The sequence below is a fragment of the Nicotiana sylvestris genome, chromosome 8 (genome assembly GCF_000393655.2).
Source record: "Nicotiana sylvestris chromosome 8, ASM39365v2, whole genome shotgun sequence".
Taxonomy (NCBI): Eukaryota; Viridiplantae; Streptophyta; class Magnoliopsida; order Solanales; family Solanaceae; genus Nicotiana; species Nicotiana sylvestris.
Window position 1 is genome coordinate 150352283 of NC_091064.1, and position 21979 is coordinate 150374261.

A 21979-nucleotide genomic window follows, 5' to 3' on the forward strand; every position below is an offset into this window, starting at 1 on the left:
TATACTCTCAAGCCATATAGCCACAAGAATAAAGAAGAAAGTACTTAGTGCAAATGCTCCAGCTCTAAGACCCAACATAAAACATGTCAAAAAGCTAGATATTTAAGTTCTTCCCATTCCATTATCAGTTGAAAAAAAAAACTTTTTGAATTTTTCTTTAGACTTTAAACTCTTAAGAAAACTGTCAAGGAAGTCCATCAATGGGAAAAGTTCAAAAAATTTTAAAAGTTCTACTTTAAAAAAAGAACTACTACCCGGTTCAAAAAGTAATTCCTTGAAAAGAACCGCGGTCATAAGAAAAAACAAGAGGGATTATTTTTACCTAATTATTCTTTAAATTTTTTTCTAAACATATAAAATAACACAACTAAACTAGCATGGAATCCACCCAAACAGTCTCTTCACCCCACACTTAAAATTGTTCATTGTCCAAATGCACACCTATAAATACAAAAAGGGTAAAAGAAACTCCCTGCAGGCCATAGGCCAAAACATTAGCTGCTCATGGGGTACTCAGACTTCTCCCATACTTGATTCTTTGTGCGGGCACCCCACACTTGGTTCTTATCATCTCACTTGCTTTGCTTTCTTCCAATAGCTTTGTTTCCCATGCTCCTAGAAAATTAAAAAAATAACACTACAAAAAAAAATATAATTAAAAAAAATAAAAATAAAATAAAGCGATAAAGTCGGGTTGCCTCCCAACAAGCGTATGATTTAACATCACGGCACGACGTGAATCACTTTCTGCCTCCACCTCGAGCTTATGAATTGAACCCCAGGTTTTGTTTCAAACTTATGATTATGCTCTTGGGGCGGTGAAACGAATCTAACTGGCCCAAGGAAATAATGTAGTATTTTCACTCCTTGGCCTTTGCATGAGGTATATAATCCTGACTTTCTGGCAAGAAGAATTCCAAAATATATGTACCTTGTTCCTCATTCCTTGACTCCTCAATTGGCTCGGATGACTCTATTTTCATATTATCATCCAAACACAATGTGGAAAATGCTTGGAGTGTGGACCAATGCGCTCAACTACATGAACCTTGGGATTGTCAACATCCTCAACACCAATGACACTAGAGTCAACTAAATATGTATCTTCAATGTCCTTGGTTGACTCTAGTATCTCTTCTTCAACATCTACATCCTCAAATTCTAGTTGGTTAGATTGTTGGTGTTCTACTCTGACCTCCTCCATTAGAACCTCAATTTTGGTATCTAATTCATGCTCTTTTTGACTACTATCCATAATATTGGCTTGTTGAGCATTAAATGCTTCAACTAGTTGACTCACTTGTGCCTCCAGATTGCGAATAGTAGCATTTTGCCTTTGTATGTGCAGTTATTTCTCATTATTTTGTTCCACAAGACACCTTAGCATATCCTTGATCTCTTTCAGGTCATTATCCTTGGGTTCTTTGTTCCTATTAACTTCACAAGAAAAATAAGAACTATCAAAGTAAGGGGTTGGGGGAAGATAATAAATATAAGTACAACCATGAAAGTGGTCACCTTGACCACCACACATATCACACACATTCCACACATAAGATTGAGTTGGTGCGCATAACTCGCTCTCGGGAATATATTAATAGTTTTGCAAGTTGGTTTCATCCACAATAAGCACTAGGAAGATCAATAATAGAATTACCAACATCAAAACTCTCATAATTCCAAGATGTCATGTTTCTCAAATTAACAAATAAAACAGAAATTAAAAAAATCAAATACAAAAAAAAAGTTTAAACTTGCAACCTAGCAATATGTACACCTATAGCTACACCGTTAGTTCCCCGGCAATGGCACCAATATTTGATCATGCCCAACTCTAGTCCTAAAAAGGATAAGCGGCCGCTGCAAATATAATTCAGTCTAAAAGTCCGGAGTTGAATCCCACAGAGAACTAAGGTTTAGCTACAATTGTTCACTATCACCAAGAAGACAGAGTTGAACAATTCCTAACTTATAGATATTAAGATTCTTATGTCTAACTAATTAACTAACAAATTAAAATAGTAAATTAACAACTAAAGATACTATAGGTTAGAGACAAGATTAAGGAGGTCTAGAGTTATGATTTCCCCAATTATCGGAATCCCTACCGCTACGTCTCCTATAATTTCATCTAATTATTCTCTACTGATCGTGAGCACTTTCGGTGTTATAATTCTCTCCCGAGCAACTACAACAATTCACTAGACATATTCTCCCGAACTACGCTAGTTGTCACAATCTTACCGCTCACTATGACCACGCCAGGGCTTTGTTAATCCTAAACCCACCTCTAAACCCGCTGTATTGATTCCTCGTATACGTTAGGAGTGACGTTGTACAACAACTACCTAAATATATATCCTTTCCCAAGCAATACTTAATAAGTAGGCACTATCAATTGATGGACATTCAATCAACAAAAATAAGCACGTAGTTGAACAAGTAAAGAAATTCAAAGGCTAAATTATATTCAAACTTAACAAGAATTCATCCTTCAAAAGGTTCCATCACAATCCTAAATAATAAATTAGCTAGACATAGTAGTATGTGAAAATGCAATACTAAAATTCATAACCAACAATAGAAACAAGAAGAAGAAAAGAAAAATTCGTGGTTGAATCGTCCTCCTTGATCCTCGTATATTCTTGCCTCCAAAGGCGTTGTGTAACCCTAAAATAGTGTCTCCTCCTCTCCAATTTGTGTTTTAGGATGTATTTATATCACTTAGGGTTGATGAGGGGCAGAATTTTTTAATCCAACTTCAGATGGGAGAAGCTGGAATCTGCATCTACCTTCGCGCAACACGCGAACTTTGACGCGGATTCAACTTTTGAAATTCTTCCATTTCGCGAAGTGATCCATGCCTTTGCTTCGCTTCGCTGTTTTGTGCCTTCACTTTTCTCCTTTTTCGCGTCCGTTTTCATGCCACGTACGAGAATAGACGGGCTCCCAATTCTTTCCATCTCTTCCTTTTTGTGTCAAATTGTCATATTTTGATCTTTTATCATCCAAACTCATTACTACACATAATGAGCATATTTCACTTCAAAAGCCACGTAAACTCCCGCGACTCACACAAGAATTAATATGCAAATATACACAACTATATGCACTTTTCATCATTTATCAGAATATTTACATTAAATAAATAAATTACAATAAGTATGTATTAATTAATTATAATTTAAGATAACAATATTTGTAAACGCATATATATTCATGTATTTATTGGATTATTTTAAGCGGATATGTTTAATATGCCATCTATATATATATATATATATATATCAAAGCAAAAAAGTGATCATATATAATTGACATTATGGTTAAGCCAAGTGGCAAGCTAATAAATGTTAATAATATATGGTAACTTTATTCTATATTTGATTATTTTAGTTAAATACAAATATATATATATATATATATATATATATATATATATATATACGAAATTTGAATTAAAAGATAATTTTGAATTTATAGATAAAGTTCTAAAATTCGAATTTACCATATATAATTGACATTATGGTTAAGCCAAGTGACAAGCTAATAAATGTCAATAATATATGGTAACTTTATTCTATATTTGACTATTTTAGTTAAATACAAATATAATAACAAAAAAGTGACCATATATAATTGACATTATGGTTAAGCCAAGTGGCAAGCTAATAAATGTCAATAATATATAGTAACTTTATTCTATATTTGACTATTTTAGTTTTATATACATATATATATATATATATATATATACGGAATTTGAATTAAACGATAATTTTGAATTTATAGATAAAGTTCTAAAATTTGAATTTAAATTAAAAATAAAATTTATCTTTTTTTATCATGTTATCATACTTAATTCGGTTAATGATCATATGCAATCATGTTAGGAAATTTTGTTATTTTTTTTAATTATTTAAATACTACTTCGCCTCTAGCAAAAAAAAATTACTCCATATAACTATAAAACTCTTCACATTTAAAATCCTATAAGTATAGTTCTTTGAAACACTGTAGCTAGATTTGAATAAAACGAAATTCTTTTAAAATAAATGTAATATATAGAGTACACGCCTATGTTTATCTAAATAACAAAAAAGAGTTTACAAAACCAAATAAAAGTTTACTTACATATATAATAAAGTAAACATACATACTAGAGAAAGAAACATCACAAAATCAGTCAATATTAAAAAATATTTTTTCTTTTTTCTTCTTGAAGAATATTTGTTTGAAGAGTCAATTTGCATAAATGGACATCAAACAAATAATAAAACTTTGGCTATACAATTGCTATCATTAATTTCAATTTAGCACATTCAAGGAATTGAAGGGTACAAGCTGAAACCTCTTCATTTAGTTGTAGTCAAGCCAATATTATAAGGGTATAATATTTTTTTCGTTGAAGAATATTAGTTTTGAATCATTAGATTATGTGAAAGGTTTTTTTTTCAAACTCAACAACAGAGAAATTAGTTTCTAATTGATAGTTTCTATAGCGACTTTTAAGTGTAACAAAGAGTATATATAAAGAAAAAATTGGTATGAAGTGAAATATTTTTTTTAAATGTAAATAAATTATTTTGAAAAAACTCTTTACTTTTTTTAATTCAAAGATAAGAAAAAGATAAGATATTTTTGAGCATTAGTAGAGAGTTTTAAAATTATTATAATAGAAGTTATATCATGGATAAACTCAAAAAAAATGAAATCTTATGGAATATTTACACAATATCCGGCCATATTTATTGTTTACTTTTTATAGCTAATATAATAGATAATATACTGACAACACATGATTATACACATATTATATATGGATTATATATAAATTACACATTATTCAATTTTTTAATTTAAGTGATCGGGTGAGCACCTATTTAGGCTGATTAGATAAAGCCAAAAGAAAAATATGAAATAATTTGAACCAAATACTAAAAATATAGTTAAAGTTCATATGTAGACAATTTTTATTAAAACTCATCCTTTTATAGTGAAATAAATTAATTTTTTGTAACAAAAGAAATAATAACATAAAAAGTAAGATAAAAGAAAAAAAATATTGAATAAAATGTTTGAAAGATTTAAAAACGAGAAATAAAAGATAACAACAAATTTCTTCTTATGTTTCATCTTTGTTGAGTATAAAAAATTTGAAAGTTAATCTCATCGATTTCAAATATATTTTTTTCAACTCAAATACATAGATTATAAGATAAGGATATCTTAGAATATTTTTTTTAATTAACATTATGTGTCATTTTTAAAAAATCAGTAGTACTAACAAACTGATATGATATTCAAATTTGAATTGGAATGCAATTTGAGTAGTTTGCTTTGAGGTTAAGCCAAGTATGGTGTTGAAAAATAAACTACTTGACAACTTTAAGACAATATATGCAATGTTTTATAATAATAATCAACTAATTTAACATTTAATGATTCAAAAAATAATTATTTTTTTGTATATATAGGGTATTAAAAACTCAAATTCTGGGGCTAGAGATATCGATAAACTTAAAGTGGAGTCATACTGAAATAAATCCGACCAAAGAATTATTTAAATTTTTAAATAGCCGATTAAAGTGAATTTTAAATTAAGGATAATATCTTCATTTGCATCATTATAAAGATAATCATTATTATAATATACATAAAGTTTTAGAAATTGAAATTTCAAAATAGAAATATTTTTTGAAAGATAAAGTCATACCAAATAAGAGTTCAAGTCGTAGTATAAGAGTCACGTTGTAATAAAAGAATCGTTTATATCGTGCCAACCTTTGTGCTTTGCCACAAATATGAGTTATTATTTCACTTTGTTTGATGACCAAAGGGTTCTGCGTTCTGAGGCCTTAAAAACCTCTTTCAGCATCACCTCGATTTGCGTGCGTAGTCCGGGCGCGTAGTCGGAAAGCCATTATGTGAAAATCTGTGAAAAATGATAATTTTGACTATAAAATGAATTAAGTTGACTTCGGTCAACATTTTGAGTAAACGGACCCGGGCTCGTGAAGTGATGGTTCCGGAGGGTCCGTAGGAAAAATATGGGATTCGACGTATACCCGGAATCAGATTCCGAGGTCCCACGCCCGAAAAATAAATTTTTAAAGAAAATTATTTTCTGAAATTATTTATAAGTTTTGGAAATTAAAAGTGTTTAAAAGTTGATGGTATCGAGCCCGTATTTTGATTCCGGAGCCCGGTACATGTTTAATATGTGATTTAAGATAAGTCTATGAAATTTGGTAAGAAACGGACTTGAAACGACGTGAATCGGATCGTTTTTGAGAAAATTGAAAATTTTGAAGTTTTTAAGAAATTTCATGATTTTGATGCTAAATTCACAGTTGTTGATGTTATTCTAGCGATTTGAATGCACGAGCGAGTCAGTATGATGATTTTAGGTTGGTGTGCATATTTGGTTTGGAGCCCCAAGGGCTCGGATGAGTTTTGGATAGGCCACGGGGTGGATTTTGGACTTGGAAAATTGCAGGTTTTTAGCTGGTGTGAACAGGCCTGCAGGCTTCGCATTTCCAAAGCCTGGCTCGCAAATGCGAAGGCTGAGTCGCAAATGCGAACAGCCCAAGCCAGCCCTTATCTCGCATTTGCGAGATACCCTTCGCAAATGCGAAGTTTTCATTTAATGCCTGAAACCGCAAATGCGATCTATGTATCGCAAATGCGAAGTCACAAATGCGACATCTTGTTCGCAAATGCGAAAGTCTCAGAAATCCTGAAGGGTTCGCAATTGCGAACCCTGGTCGCAATTGCGACATCAGAGACCTGTAAGTTCATAACTTAGACGCATTTTCAACCATTTTTCACATCTTTTCAAAACATAAAATCCCTAGGGCGATTTTTCAAAGGCAACTTCTCTTCTTAATCGATTGTAAGTGAATTCTAACTAATTTTCTTCAATCGTTAACATCTTTTCACATGATTTCAACTCAAAATCAATGATTTTCATGGAGGAAATTGGGTGTTTTGGGTAGAACCTAGGTTTTTCAAAAAATTGGGGATTTGGACCTCGATTTGAAGTCTGATTTCAAAACAAATAATATATTTGGGTTCGTGGGGGAATGGGTAATCGGATTTTAGTTCGAACCTCGGGTTTTGACCATGTGGGCCCGGGGGCAATTTTTGACTTTTTGGGTAAAACTTTGGAAAACTCATTTTCATGCATTGGAGTTGATTCATTTAGCATTTATTGATGTAATTAAGTAACTTGTGGCTAGATACGAGCGAATTGGTGGTGGAATCAAGAGTTAAAGCGATAGTAGAGACTTGAATTGTGTTAGTGGCATCGAGGTAAGTGTTTGGTCTAACCTTAGCTTGAGGGATTAGGACTCGAGTCATATTTGTTATGTGGTAATTGTTGAGTACGACGTATAGGCATGGTGACGAGTATCTATACGTTGGTGTCAAGCATGCCCGGGAGTCTTATATTGTGATTTTCATGACTTCGTTATATTATTCATGCTTTGGTGATGATTTTCATTTGTTGGGCAAAGTTTGTGCAAGTAATTGTGACATTTGAATATTGAGGAGCGTTGGCTCAAGTTGTATAATGAATTGTGAAAGTATAAGTGGTAATTGAACCCTTTAGAGCATTGGCTCAAGTTGTAAAGTGAGTTGTGAAGTAAAAGTGAAAAAGAGAAAAGAATTACTATATTGACTCCCTTACCGGGATGTTGTTGTTGTTTTGATGTTGTCCCTTACCGAGACTTGATTGTTCAGCTATTGTTCCCTTGCCGGGATTCTTATCATTCATTTCCTTGCCCTATTGTTTTTGATTGTTGTTTGGGTGAGGAAGAGAGTTAAAGAACGAAGGGTAATGCCGTATATTATTTTGGTAAGAGAGTGGTAAAGCACGAAGGGTGATGCCGTGTATGATTTGTGAGGAAAGAGTGTAAAGCACGAAGGGTGATGTCGTGCCGCACAGTGTACCATTCCATGCCGATTATATTGATTATATGGTGAGGACGAGAGTAAAAGCACGAAGGGTGATGTCGTGCACATTTTCATTACTTGATTGCTTTGGTGAGGACGAGAGTAAAAGCACGAAGGGTGATATCGTGCACTTATTGATTTCTGATTCTTTGTTGATATCTGAGATATTTTGGTTCTTTCAATTACCTGTTGTCTTTCTATTCTAAATTGATAGTTCCCCCGCAGCATGTTACCCCTCCCTTACTTGACTGTATATTATTGTTCTTCTTTTTTGCTGTATATAGTTGAATTGCACATGTTTATTTGGTAGTCTGGTCCTAGCCTCGTCACTATTTCGCCGAGGTTAGGCTAGGCACTTACCATCACATGGGATCGGTTGTGCTGATACTACACTCTGCACTATGTGCAAATCGCAGAGCAGCGGCATTTGGACCGTAGATTGGGTGGCTGCCTTCAGTTCACGCGGAGATCCAAGGTAGATTTGCAAGCGTCCGCAGGCCCTGGCGTCTCCCTCTATCCCTTTATTCCTGTTTCATTTTCCTTAAATTCAGAAACAATGTATCGTTTATTTTTCAGACTTTGTATGTAGTATTCTTAGATTGTTTGTGAAACCGTGACATCAGTTCTGGTAGTAGAGGCTCAAACAGTTGTATTGGATTCATGTTCAGATAGTTTATTGCTTTTTCTTTCGCTTATGTTAAATTCCGTTGTTTAAATGTTATTGCTTCATAATTGTTAAAGAATATAAAATAGGTAAAAAGGTAATTTGTTCAATGGTCTACTTGCCTAGCTCATATTAGTTGGCACCATCACGACTCCCGATGGTGGAAAATTCGGGTTGTGACAAGTTGGTATCAAAGCTCTAGGTTACATGGGTCTCACATTTCACAGACAAACTTAGTAGAGTTTGTGGGATTGGTACGGAGACGTCTATATTTATCCCAGAGGCTACAGAGTTAGGAAAAACTTCACATTTATTCTTTTCTGTCGTGCGGTTTGGTTTCTCAGTGCTAATTGAATTTCTACTCTGTTCTTTCGCAAATGGCGAGAACACCGCTTCCTCACCCACTGACTAGCAGCCCAAGACCCCAGCAGTAGCTCCCACGAGGGGTAGAGGGCGAGGCCGAGGTCGTGCTAGAGGCCGAGGTAGGGGCAGAGCTCAGCCTAGAGTAGCAGCACCAGCGACGGAGCCTCAGGTTGACTTTGATGAAAAGGCTCCGGCCCCGGCAGTTCCGGTGGGCCCAGCTCAGGTCCCAGAGGGGTTTATTGCTACCCCCGTACTCCAGGATGCTCTGGTCTGTCTGGTGGGCCTTATGGAGAGTGTCACTCAAGCAGGCCTGCTTCCTGTATCACCAACCGTCTCTCAGGTTGGAGGAGGAGCCCAGACTCGTGCTACTCGCACTCCGGAGCAGGTAGCTCCCTAGTTTCAGACTCCAGCAGTTCAGCCAGCTGGAGCAGTTCAGCCGGTGTGGTACCTCAGCCTGGTGACGGAGCAGCTATGTCTGCTGATGCTTTGTGGAGGTTGGATAGGTTCACCAAGCTCTTCACTACTACTTTTAGCGATGCATCTTATGAGGATCCCCAGTATTATCTAGACAACTGTTATGAGGTTCTCAGGAACATGAGGATAGTGGAGACCAATGGGGTCGATTTTGCTACTTTTCGATTATCTGGATCCGCCAAGAGTTGGTGGAGAGACTATTGTTTGGCTAGACCAGCCAGATCACCAGCTTTGACTTGGGAGCAGTTTACTCAGCTATTTCTGGAGAAGTTTCTCCCCATCACTTAGAGAGAGATCTATCGGAGGTAGTTTGAGCGTCTCCATTAGGGTTCTATGACCGTTACTCAGTATGAGACCAGATTCATCGACTTGGTCGTCATGCTCTTATCATACTTACTACCGAGAGAGAGAGGGTGAGGAGGCTCATTGAGGGACTTATTCAGCCGATTCGACTTCAGATGGTCAAGGAGACAGAGAGTGAGATTTCCTTCCATGAGGCGGCCAATGTGGACAGGAGAGTTGAGATGGTTCTATCGCAGGGAGGTGGTTAGGGTTCTGACAAGAGGTCTCGTCATTCAGGCTGATTCAGTGGTACCTCATCTAGAGGTAGAGATTCATATGGTAGAGGCCATCATCCTAGTCCTTTTCAGTCAGCACTTCAAGTTTCTTATGGTGCTTCAGGTGGTCGTGGTTCCCATATGCAGTATTCTGATCAGTAGTCCTACAGTGCACCACCAGCTCCTATCAGTGCATCGCTGCTTTAGAGTTTTCGGGGTGGTCATTCAGGTCGTTAGGGTTAGCAGTCTTAGCAGCCGAGGCCTTGTTACACTTGTGGTGATATGGGTTACATTGCTAGGTTTTGCCTTCGAGCACCGAACAACTCCTAGCTTCAGGGTTCCCGTACAATGGTTCAGGCACCGAGTGTTCCACAGCCCGCCCAGCCAGCTAGAGGTGGGGGTAGAGGTGGAGGTAGAGATATTAGAAGTGGAGCTCAGGCCACTAGAGGTAGGGGCCAGTCAGCAGCAGGCCGTCCTAGAGAGGTAGTTCAAGGTGGTGGAGCCCAACCCCGATGTTATTCTAGTGAGCGAGTCAGTATGATGTTTTTAGGTTGGTGTGCATATTTGGTTTGGAGCCCCGAGGGCTCGGGTGAGTTTTAGATAGGCCACGGGGTGGATTTTGGACTTGGAAAATTGCAGGTTTTTAGCTGGTGTGAACAGGTCTGCAGGCTTCGCAAAGGAAATTTGCGAAGCCTGGCTCGCAAATGCGAAGGCTGAGTCGCAAATGCGAACAGCCCAGGCCAGCCCTTATCTCGCATTTACGAGATACCCTTCGCAAATGCGAAGTTTTTATTTAATGCCCGAAGCCGCAAATGCGATCTATGTATCGCAAATGCGAAGTCACAAATGCGATATCTTGTTCACAAATACGAAAGTCTCAGAAATCTGAAGGGCTCGCAATTGCGAACTCTGGTTGCAATTGCGACATCAGAGACCTGTAAGTTCATAGCTTAGACGCATTTTCAATCATTTTTCACATCTTTTCAAAACATAAACTCCCTAGGGCGATTTTTCAAAGGCAGTTTCTCTTCCTAATCGATTGTAAGTGAATTCTAACTAGTTTTCTTCAATCCTTAACATCTTTTCACATGATTTCAACTCAAAATCAATGATTTTCATGGGGGAAATTGGGTGTTTTGGGTAGAACCTAGGTTTTTCAAAAAAATTGGGGATTTGGACCTCGATTTGAGGTCTGATTTCAAAATAAATAATATATTTGGGTTCGTGGGGAAATGGGTAATCGGGTTTTGGTTCGAACCTCAGGTTTTGACCATGTGGGCCCGGGGCGATTTTTGACTTTTTGGGTAAAACTTTGGAAAATTCATCTTCATGCATTGGAGTTGATTCATTTAGCATTTATTGATGTAATTAAGTAACTTATGGCTAGATACGAGCGAATTGGTGGTGGAATCAAGAGGTAAAGCGATAGTAGAGACTTGAATTGTGTTCGTGGCATCGAGGTAAGTGTTTGGTCTAACCTTAGCTTGAGGGATTATGAGTCAAGTCCTATTTGCTATGTGGTAATTGTTGAGTACGACGTATAGTCATGGTGACGAGTATCTATACATTGGTGTCAAGCATGCCCGTAAGTCTTATATTGTGATTTTCATGACTTCGTTGTATTATTCATACTTTGGTGATGATTTCCATTTGTTGGGCAAAGTTTGTGCAAGTAATTGTGACGTTTGAACATTGAGGAGCGTTGGCTCAAGTTGTATATTGTGAAAGTATAAGTGGTAATTGAACCCTTTAGAGCATTGGCTCAAGTTGTAAAGTGAATTGTGAAGTAAAAGTGAAAAGGAGAAAAGAATTACTATATTGACTCCCTTGCCGGAATGTTGTTATTGTTTTGATGTTGTCCCTTACTAGGACTTGATTGTTGAGTTATTGTTCCCTTAACGAGATTTTTATCATTCATTTCTTTGCCATATTGTTTGTGATTGTTGTTTGGGTGAGGAAGAGAGTTAAACCACAAAGGGTAATGCCGTGTATTATTTTGGTAAGAGAGTGTTAAAGCACGAAGGGTGATGTCGTGTATGATTTGTGAGGAAAGAGTGTAAAGCACGAAGGGTGATGCTGTGTCGCACGATGTACCATTTTGTGCCGATTATATTGATTATATGGTGATGACGAGAGTAAAAGCACGAAGGGTGATGCCGTGCACATTTTCATTACTTGATTGCTTTGGTGAGGACGAGAGTAAAAGCACGAAGGGTGATACCATGCACTCACGATGTACCATTTTGTGCCGATTATATTGATTATATGGTGATGACGAGAGTAAAAGCACGAAGGGTGATGCCGTGCACATTTTCATTACTTGATTGCTTTGGTGAGGACGAGAGTAAAAGCACGAAGGGTGATACCATGCACTTATTGATTTCTGATTCTTTGTTGATATCTGAGATATTTTGGTTCTTTCAATTACCTGTTGTCTTTCTATTCTAAATTGATAGTTCCCCCGCAGCATGTTACCCCTCCCATACTTGACTGTATATTATTGTTCTTCTTTTTTGCTATATATAGTTGAATTGCACATGTTTATTTGGTAGTCTGGTCTTAGCCTCGTCACTACTTCGCCGAGGTTAGGCTAGGCACTTATCAGCACATGAGGTCGTTGTGCTGATACTACACTCTGCACTATGTGCAGTCGTGCAGATCCCGGAGCAACAACATTTGGACCGTAGATTGGGTGGCTGCCTTCAGTCTACGCGGAGATCCAAGTTAGACCTGCAAGCGTCCACAGGCCCTGGCTTCTCCCTCTATCCCTTTATTCCTGTTTCATTTTCCTTAAATCCAGAAACAGTGTATCACTTATTTTTTCAGACTTTGTATGTAGTATTCTTAGATCCTCTGTGAAACTGTGACACCAGTTCTGGGTAGTAGAGGCTCAAACAGTTGTATTGGATTCATGTTCAGATAGTTTATTGCTTTTTCTTTCGCTTACGTTAAATTCCGCTGTTTAAATGTTATTGCTTCATAATTGTTAAAGAATATAAAATGGGTAAAAAGGTAATATGTTCTATGGTCGGCTTGTCTAGCTCACATTAGTAGGCGCCATCACGACTCCCGAGGGTGGAAAATTCGGGTCGTGACACTTTGTGGCTATTTTTAGGATCCAATGACACCTATAAGAATAGTGCAAAAAAAATTATCACTACGAGAATTGAGAAAATGTTAGTTTTTTTTCATGTAGTGTTTATTAATTAATATTTGACGATTATTTATAATTATTTAGAATGTTTAAATGTTAAGGTTATTTACATATAATTCAAATAACTCAGATATTTAGCATGGTTAATGTCAAATATCAAAATGGAGTAAAAAAATACACTAGCTAAAGAATTTTTTATATTTTTAGATAGCCAACTAAAATGAGTTTTGAATTAAGAATAATATTTTTAATTACATTATTATAAAATAATTATTATTGAAAAATAATGTTCTAGAAACTGAAATTAAGAAAGAAATATTTTTAAGAGATATCAACACACCAAATAAGAGTTCAAGTAATAGTAAAAGAGTTAAGTCTTATCCAAAGAGTCATTCATTGTCTCAATATTTGATTGTTTTGCCATAAATATGAGTTATTATTTTGCTTCTTGACTATTTTTAGAATCCAATGACACCGGCAAGAATGACATCAAAAAAGAAAAATAGAAGAAATGGTTAATTTTTTTCATGTAGTTAATAGTCAATGATTATTTATATTTATTGAGAAAGTGTAAATTTTAAGATTATTTACATACAATCAATAACTTAAATATTTGACATGATTAGTGTTTGTGCATCCACGCGGGTACTAATACTAGTTTGTAAGGAATGACAGAGACTTTCCTAATAAAAGAAAGGCGAAATGGCCTCGTGGCTACTTAAACTTGTACCCGTTTGTAAAGCCGATACATAAACTTATAGTTTTCCCATTTGAACACTCCAACTTGGCAGAACGAGTATTAATAAACTACTTTGACCATTGATTATGCTTATATGGCAGTGACATAGGTGATGTGGACAAAATGCGTATCAATCACGCAGAAAATGCGCGTGAATGTAATAATCTGATCAAAGAAAATACTATAATCAATAGGAAAAAAATTAAAAAAAATTAAAAAGAAAAGGAAAAAAAATGATCCCTAGCTTGTCAGTACTCCATTCCGCTCTCTCTCTTCTCTTCAACTTAAGCAAGGAGAGAGAACATCAGAAAATTTAATTCCGGCCAAAATTCGATATGAAGATTGTGTATTTTTACTTATATCTTACGATTTTGGAGTTTTAGAAAAGATGGGGTTATGATTGGTTGTTAGCGAAGCGGAGGTGGCAGCCATTTAAGTTTTATGGCGGTCAAAAGTACTCACTACTCTAAACCACTAGTGGTCTGAAGAAAACTCTATCATCGAATCTTTTTGCCAAAACAGTAGCAAAAAAGGGGCAGATATTTGCAATGATATTCAGTGGCCTCCATTGTGCAAAACAATGGATTCCTATTGAATTTATGAAATTCCAAAATTCAATTTTTTCCTGGTCTAATCATGACTATAGTGGAGTTGTGAAATTGATTCAGAATAAGAGAGAAAGAACAGTAAGGAAAAAGAGAAAGGAGAAGAATAAGAATAAGGTAAGAAAGGGAGGTGGGTGAACGGAGAAGTAGGACGTGTCAGGACTTTTTCCTCCTTTTCCTTTTTCTATTTTTAATTTGTGACTTCTTTTTTGTTGATTTAGTATTTGAAAGTGGGACCCAAAAATAACACATGTCAAGTAATAAATAATCTAACATATGATGTGTTGTACATGTCAGCTTAATTGATATACACACTCTACTGGATATATTTATTAGTATTCATTCTGTCAAGTCAAAGTATTCAAATAGGAAAACGGTAAGCTCGGCTTTACAAATGGATACAAGTTTAAGTGGTCACGAGATCATTTAGCCTAAAAGAAATATAAAAGAAATAACTTTTGGCCTCCGTAATTTTGAAAAATGTTAACACAAAATTAAGCCAAAAACTAAATTTTAAAGCCACTTCATCATGGGTTTTCAGGTTTCAGCTCTAAAACCCTAAAGCACCAATTCCATCAAAATTCTCTAATTCCTTTGAATTTAGACCCATAGACGATTTATACCCCGAAAATTGAATTGTGAAGGGGAAAAGGAGAAAATGGCGTTCAGATCAAGAGAAATAATGAAAAAGCTAGTGAAGAATATAGGCGGAGAGCAGAACTTGGCATCTGGAGTTAAACAACAGCTCGAGAAGTGCGTACCAAAGAGTAAAGTCGTGATGGGTCGGGCTCAGCGCGGCCTCTTCGCTGGCCGCCATATTCAGTTTGGTAATCGTGTCAGTGAAAAGGGTGGAAATACGTGAGTCATTTCCTCCTCTTCTTGTCCTCATTTTTAACTGCAAATTTATTTTATCACGGACTTATTGGCTAATTGTGAGATCTTAAGGAGTTCCTTTGTAGGTACTCTGTGATTAACTTGCTCACATGTTCTTCCATCTTTTATTTTAAATATAATTAGTTAGGTGCTAGTCTGTATTATGAGGATTCATAATGAATTGACAAGTTTTACGTTGTCTGCTAGTCTACCGCAACCAGGGCGGAGGTAGACCTATTAGCTACGGGTTGGATGAACTCAGTAGCTTTTTCTTACACTCTGTATTTGTACTCGAAAATTCATTTAATATGTATAAATATCTAATGCGAACCCAGTAACTACTAATTAAGAAGAGCTATGAGTCTCGGTGTAGTTCACGACCCATAAACATAAAATCCTGCCTCCGCCTCTTACCACAACCCTCCTCTTTTATCCAGGCTTGGGACCGGCAATGTAAGCAAGCGCACACCGGCAGAGTTGTTGTTGTAAGGTGCTAGTCTGTCAACATAGTGGAGTAAGTAGTTTTACTAAAACATGGAATTTTAGAAAGATTGTGGTAAACTGGGATTTGCTATATATATATTGAGTTCTAAAAGCAAGAACTCCTATTTGGCTAAAACTTATCTGAAAACATCTTCTGTTTTTCTGCATAAATATGGAAATCTTCTTTTAGCTGCTAATCATGAATGTCATTTACAATCCGAGACGGATGTAGTGAACAACTAAAGGGTTCAACTGAACCCATAACTTTCGACGCGGTGTAACAATTTATATGTAAAAATTCATTAAAATTACAAAAATAGTGGATATGAACTCATAACTTGGAAAATATAATGAGTTCAATGCTAAAAACCTTAAAAGTTGAACCCATAGTATTTAAATCCTTGATCCGCCTCTGTTTATAATACCAACCTATTCAAAGAAAGAAAAAGAAACAATTTAAAGCTCCAAAAATTATTTTAAGCACTGTTCTGGTCGAGCCTAAGCAGCTTCGATAATGCGAAAGTGAGGCATATGTGGTCTTTTTGGTTAATGTGTGATAAAAACTTGGAATTGATCTCATTTTGAGCTGCATGGTGCTTCCATGTTCCCAGAAGGTGAAACCTCTAGATAAGAATTTATTATTAGAAGTGTTTTTTAGATGTAACTAACTAACAACAACAACAACAACAACAACCCAGTATAATCCCACTTAGTGGGGTCTGGGGAGGGTAGTGTGTACGCAGATCTTACCCCTACCCTAGGGTAGAGAGACTGTTTCCAAATAGACCCCCGGCATCCTTCCCTCCAAGAACTTCCCACCTTGCTCTTGGGGAGACTCGAACTCACAACCTCTCGGTTGGATGTAACTAACTAACTATGCTTTTATTCTTATTTTTATGTTCAAGCAAAAGAATTGTAGACAATGTGATGAGCACCAATTTTGGCCTACGTACTCTTAAGAGGTCCACTTCTAAAGGTTATAAAAAAAGAGGTTCAGTTCTAACTTGGAATAAGAAAAAAAATACAACCCCCTCCTTTTTCTCCCAGCGCAGCCCCAAAAGCAAAAAGCTCGGAAAATAAGTTGCTGTTGGAGTATTTCTCGTTTGGAAAGATTTTTTTGGGAGGAAATGGTGTCGGTGGGGTTTACTGCATTCCTCTTCTAGTTTGTGACAATTTTACTTGCATTCAGTTGCCTATAACATTAGCTCCTTTGATTGTTGTGTTCTATTTGCCATATTTCTGTTTCTCATTTTCAAAAGTTAGTTAAGATGATACAGTGAAGCTTTCTTTCTTCCAAAAAAATGAGATAATTTGTAGGGAGTGGAAGGATGGATAAGAGAAGGAAAAAAAAGAAAGTGTAAACATCTCTTCGTCCTCTTCTTCTGCAGTATAAGTTTCAACCTCCTCCTGCCACTGCTAATGCAGTATAAGTTTCAACCTCCTCCTGCCACTGCTAACCTTTTTAACTTGCTGAATAATGTGCAGTAAAACCTTATCAAAAAAAAATGTGCAGTAAATCTGGGTTCAGGATTTGGTGGAATAGATTATATCTTGCGAGCTAGAGAGGACTAGAGATGTAGGGAGGGAGATTCTCACAAAGTTTGACATTCCCTTTGCGCCATTATATATGACACTCCTGATTCCTTTTTTGGTCCATTCAAAAGGATTCAGACCTTTTTATTTTTTGAAATGGTAAGTAAATAAATTATAAATATAAACAGCAAAGCACTTAAATAGTGCTGCTAGGAAATTACAGAGTCAGACAACCCCCTATCCAAAAACAAAAAGAAGGGGTTCCTTCCTATACAGATTCCATATTCCCACTTTTTGGGAAATTCTTTAATTTTGACATCCCCATTTTGCCCTTAGTGTCATGCTCTTATAGGAATAACTTGGCATGATGAGGTACATTTAGTATGTAATATAACATTTACTTATGTGTCAAAAGTCTTCTTTTTTTTAGTTTTAGCGACTAGTCAAACGACGTAGGTCCATTATATAATGAAACTTGGGGAGTATATGTTTTTGGGTTATTCTGAAGTATGCAAGAACAGGTTTTCCTGGAGAGGGAAAGATGTTCCGATCGATATTCAAAGGGCTACCCTCATTGAAGTGAAGCAGTGCCTTGTTTCATTTGTTGTCAGCACTTGGGAACATATCTGAAATTCTACATATTGATTCCCATTTTCAAAAGATCTCCACAGTATGTGTGGTAACTTTTCTCAAGCTTAAAAATGATGTTCCTTTTGAAACGAGTATTCCAATTTCTGGAAGATTAAAAATTAGAGACTGCAATTAGCTCTCCTGAGTTGCTTAGATGATTACATTCCTATTTTGTTTAGAACGTCATAGAAGTCAACGATTATGGTTACTTGTCAAAATGAGGTATTTTAATGGCATTATCAAAAGTATGTAAATGTTTCTAGCTACAGTATGCTACCTTCCAGTTCTAGCACTGAGCTTTATTTCAGTTTCTACCTTGTTTTTCCCCTTTGCAGGTGAAACACATTTCTGTAAGAATTTTTTTCCTTCCAGTTCTTTTTACCCCTTTCATTAGATAATTGACAAAATCCAACCTAGTATAGATCTGTCCAAATTCTCGCATATACCTCAGTGTTATTAAAGGCGAAAAGCGCAAAAAAGCTCTAAGGTATGTTGGAGCTTTAAGCGCAAATAAACCACGGGCTTTAACGAAGAAAGGCACAAATGGAGAAAAATTACAAATATGTATGTGTAGTCCAAAACTAATATCTATAAGCATGAATACCAAATATATGGACTAAGAAATTGAAGAAAATTACAATAAAGTGAAATATCAATGGTTTAGTATGGCCTCTTCAAGATTACGCTCATTGGCAAGGAAAAGTATGCCTTAAAGCTTTGATGACAATGCTAGAGCGCCCACTAAGCGAGGCGAAACGCTCAATATGTTTTGAGCCTCGCTTCAGGGCTTAAGCGCGCCTTTGATAACACTGATATACCTGGACATGGCCAAAACTCAAGAAAGTAATTGTTTGAGCAAATTGGTGGTTCTGTCATATTAGTATTTTTCCTTCCTTTGCATACCTTTATTCCTAAATTAAAAAAAAATGTTTGTCTTGGATAGGCGAATTCTATTAAACAGTACAACACCAACATACCTAGTTTATTCCCGTAGTTGGGTCTGGGGAGGGAATGTGTACGGACCTTACTCCTCCCTCGCGAAGGTAGAGAGGTTGTTTCCGACAGACCCTCGGGTCAAGGGAAGCAATTCACATAAGGTTTGAAAAAGAAAAAGGCTCAGAATTCTATTGTGAAGAAATTTTTTTGTCATTCATCTGGATACTTGACTATAAGATATTATCTGAAATCACTAATGTATGTACTTTTTACTCTTCTGTCATTAAAAAGATAAAGACCAAACTATGTTGTAACTTCCACTTTTTCCTCTCTGATACAAATTGGTACAATGTAAAGTTCACATCTAAACTCTCAAGAATGAGCATCAATATTTTACGTTTATGTGGGAGTTGCAAGTTGGTGAGTTGTCTTTTGAGGTGTTTCACCTATCGAAAAGGAAAAGGGTATGACCAAAGTCCATTTTTGCGGAAAGAAAGAAGAAAATAGTTAGGGTGATGACAAAAATGCATTGCCCAGCAAAAGCACTTTTCAATCCCGTTCTTCCTTATTGGGCTGCATGAGCAAAGTATTTCTGTTACTAAATTGGTTATCCAGTTTAGGTAGATAAAGTATTCCAGATAAGAGAAGATATTAGAGAAGGTTCAGGACATGCTTTCTTGCTAATAAGCGAAGAAATTCAGTCACCATCAAGTGTAGCAGTGGTGGATGATACCCTAAGAGACGAAACATTGTGTTGTGATGAAAAAGTATAACCTTAGTCTATTGTTCACTAGGATTCGCTTAATATTGTTAGAGATTTGTATGCCAATATGAATTGTAGAGAACCTAAATGGTTGAATATTGGATTGAGACGGATCTAAATGGAGCGACATGGATAGTGATGATTCATATAGTTGAACCCTTGGGATTGAGGTGTAGTTGTTGCTTTTTTAGCTCTAGGTTCTGGCTTAATAGCAATGCTTTGTTGGCATTCAGTACCTGTATCTTATCTGTACGAATGATTCTTCTGATATTCTGATGTTATTTTTCCTGAACTACTTCATCCAAAAAAAAAAAAAAAAAACTGAACTAAAGGATATTATGGAGAATTGGATTAGCGAGGGAGACAATAAGTGTTCAGTTTGGAGAAATTTAACCTGGTTATCACTAAATTCAAATTAAATTGCCTATAGACTATAGTTCTTTAAACTTTTAGTTGGCTTCCAAATGCTGGTATATGCATAGTCTCTGCTGCCTTTGGATCATAGTTGTTTCTAGTCCCAAAGATAGAAAACATAAGGTTCCATTTTTATCTGCAGTTTGCTTCCGATCTTATGTGGTGAATCATAATAAACTGCGATTGTTTACTTTCTCAAAAGATTAAAACTGTGATTGTTTATGACTATTGAATTGGTTTAGCAAGAGAGATAACGAGTGTTCAGTTTCTTTTGGGGAAATTTAACCTGGTTATCACTAAATTCAAATATAATTGCCTAAGCTCTAAAAATTTTAGTTGGCTTGCAAATGCTGGTAAATGTGTAGTCTCCGCCGCCTTTGGATCATTGTTGTTTCTAGCTTCTCTTGGTCCCATAGATAGAAAACATAAGTCAATTTTTATCTGCAGTTTGATTCCGATCTTATGTGGTGAATCATAACAAACTGCTATTGTTTACTTTCTAAAAAATAAAACTGTGATTGTTTATGAACAGGTCGAGGAGGAATTGGAAGCCTAATGTGCAAGAGAAACGGCTTTTCAGCTATATCCTAGATCGACATATTCGTGTGAAGGTGACAACTCATGCCCTTCGATGTATTGACAAGGCAGGTGGTATTGATGAGTACCTGCTGAAGACACCTTACCACGAGATGGACACTGAATTAGGCCTCTTCTGGAAAGCTAAGATTGAGAAGTTGTACGAGGAGCTTGGTAAAATGGAGGTAGTATTCTTTACACCTGAAGATGAAGCAAAACTTGAAGAGCAGTTTAGGGAAGTAAAGTTGGAAGAACGAGCAGCCCGTAGGGAAGCCAGGAGAAAGATGTATGGTTGGTCACCCAAATCCGAGCTAAAAGCAGATTCTGAAGGAAACCTACAATCTGACTTCCAAGAAGGGATGGTTGCCAATGCTTGAAAGCATTCAAGCGACAAAATGTTGTAGGTTTCTGAGCTGCTTCCTGATATTGAAGGGCTTCTTTTTTGGTCCTAGAATGTTTTGTATTCCTGACTGGCTAGAGTAACATGAATTTTGCTTGCATCTGGCTTTGTGTGAACTTCTCTACCTTGATAGCAAGCCTAGTAAAGGTGCTGTTCTTGATATAATAACGAGAAATGCTACAACTATTTCAATACTTGTTGAGTGTTATGATTGACTTAGAGGCATACGTGCAAACATGTACAATAGAAAGTAGCGAAAAAGAAATTCCTACTAGGAGTTGCTCTTCCGATTTCTTCGGATATCCAATCTTTATCATATTCATTGATACTTATAATTCGTTTGAGGGACAGAGAAGAATTATAATTTCAATATCCTACGTTATGAATCAAGTTACTTAGAGATGACGAGATGATGCAATTATATTGTTTAATGAATTGCTTTACATTCTTTCTATGTGAGATTAATACTTCACCTTTCCGAATGATCTGATTTTCTTATATAACTAGTGAATTAATCCGCGCTTCACGCCGTTATAAAAATATTAATTTAATTAAAATAAAAGAGATAAATGGTGTACATATATAAATAAAAAATAAATTATATATATATTGATTGAGGTTAAATGGACAACATCTTTCATAAACTGACTTTTTAAAAAAAATAAAGAATTATAAGCAATTTTTTCACTTATATATGTGTGTTTATGTGCACCTTATTATTTCCTTAGTCTAATACATATCTAAAACATGCCTATTCTTTCATTAGATAGCACAGCTTTAGTTTTCCTTTAAAAAAAAGAATCTTCTATTCAAATCATAAAACTTGAAATGAATGCAACGCAACTAAAAAAATAAACAA

General features: G+C 36.0%; 1 protein-coding gene across 1 annotated transcript; it reads left to right on the forward strand.

The window, feature by feature from the left end:
• The first annotated feature begins 14981 nt into the window (after positions 1–14981).
• Positions 14982–21314, forward strand: LOC104225529 (large ribosomal subunit protein bL28m). Its single transcript, XM_009777353.2, has 2 exons — positions 14982–15370; positions 20677–21314. Exons 1-2 carry the CDS (start codon positions 15171–15173, stop codon positions 21095–21097), a joined length of 621 nt encoding a protein of 206 aa, XP_009775655.1. The 5' UTR covers positions 14982–15170; the 3' UTR covers positions 21098–21314.
• Positions 21315–21979: the final 665 nt, after the last annotated feature.

What these genes read in the sequence shown, in the direction of transcription:
- LOC104225529 (XM_009777353.2), top strand. Translation starts at nt 15,171, where the DNA reads ATGGCGTTCAGATCAAGAGAAATAATGAAAAAGCTAGTGAAGAATATA. An exon ending in AGTGAAAAGGGTGGAAATAC is followed by an intron (nt 15,371 to 20,676) that starts GTGAGTCATTTC and finishes GTTTATGAACAG; the next exon opens with GTCGAGGAGGAATTGGAAGC.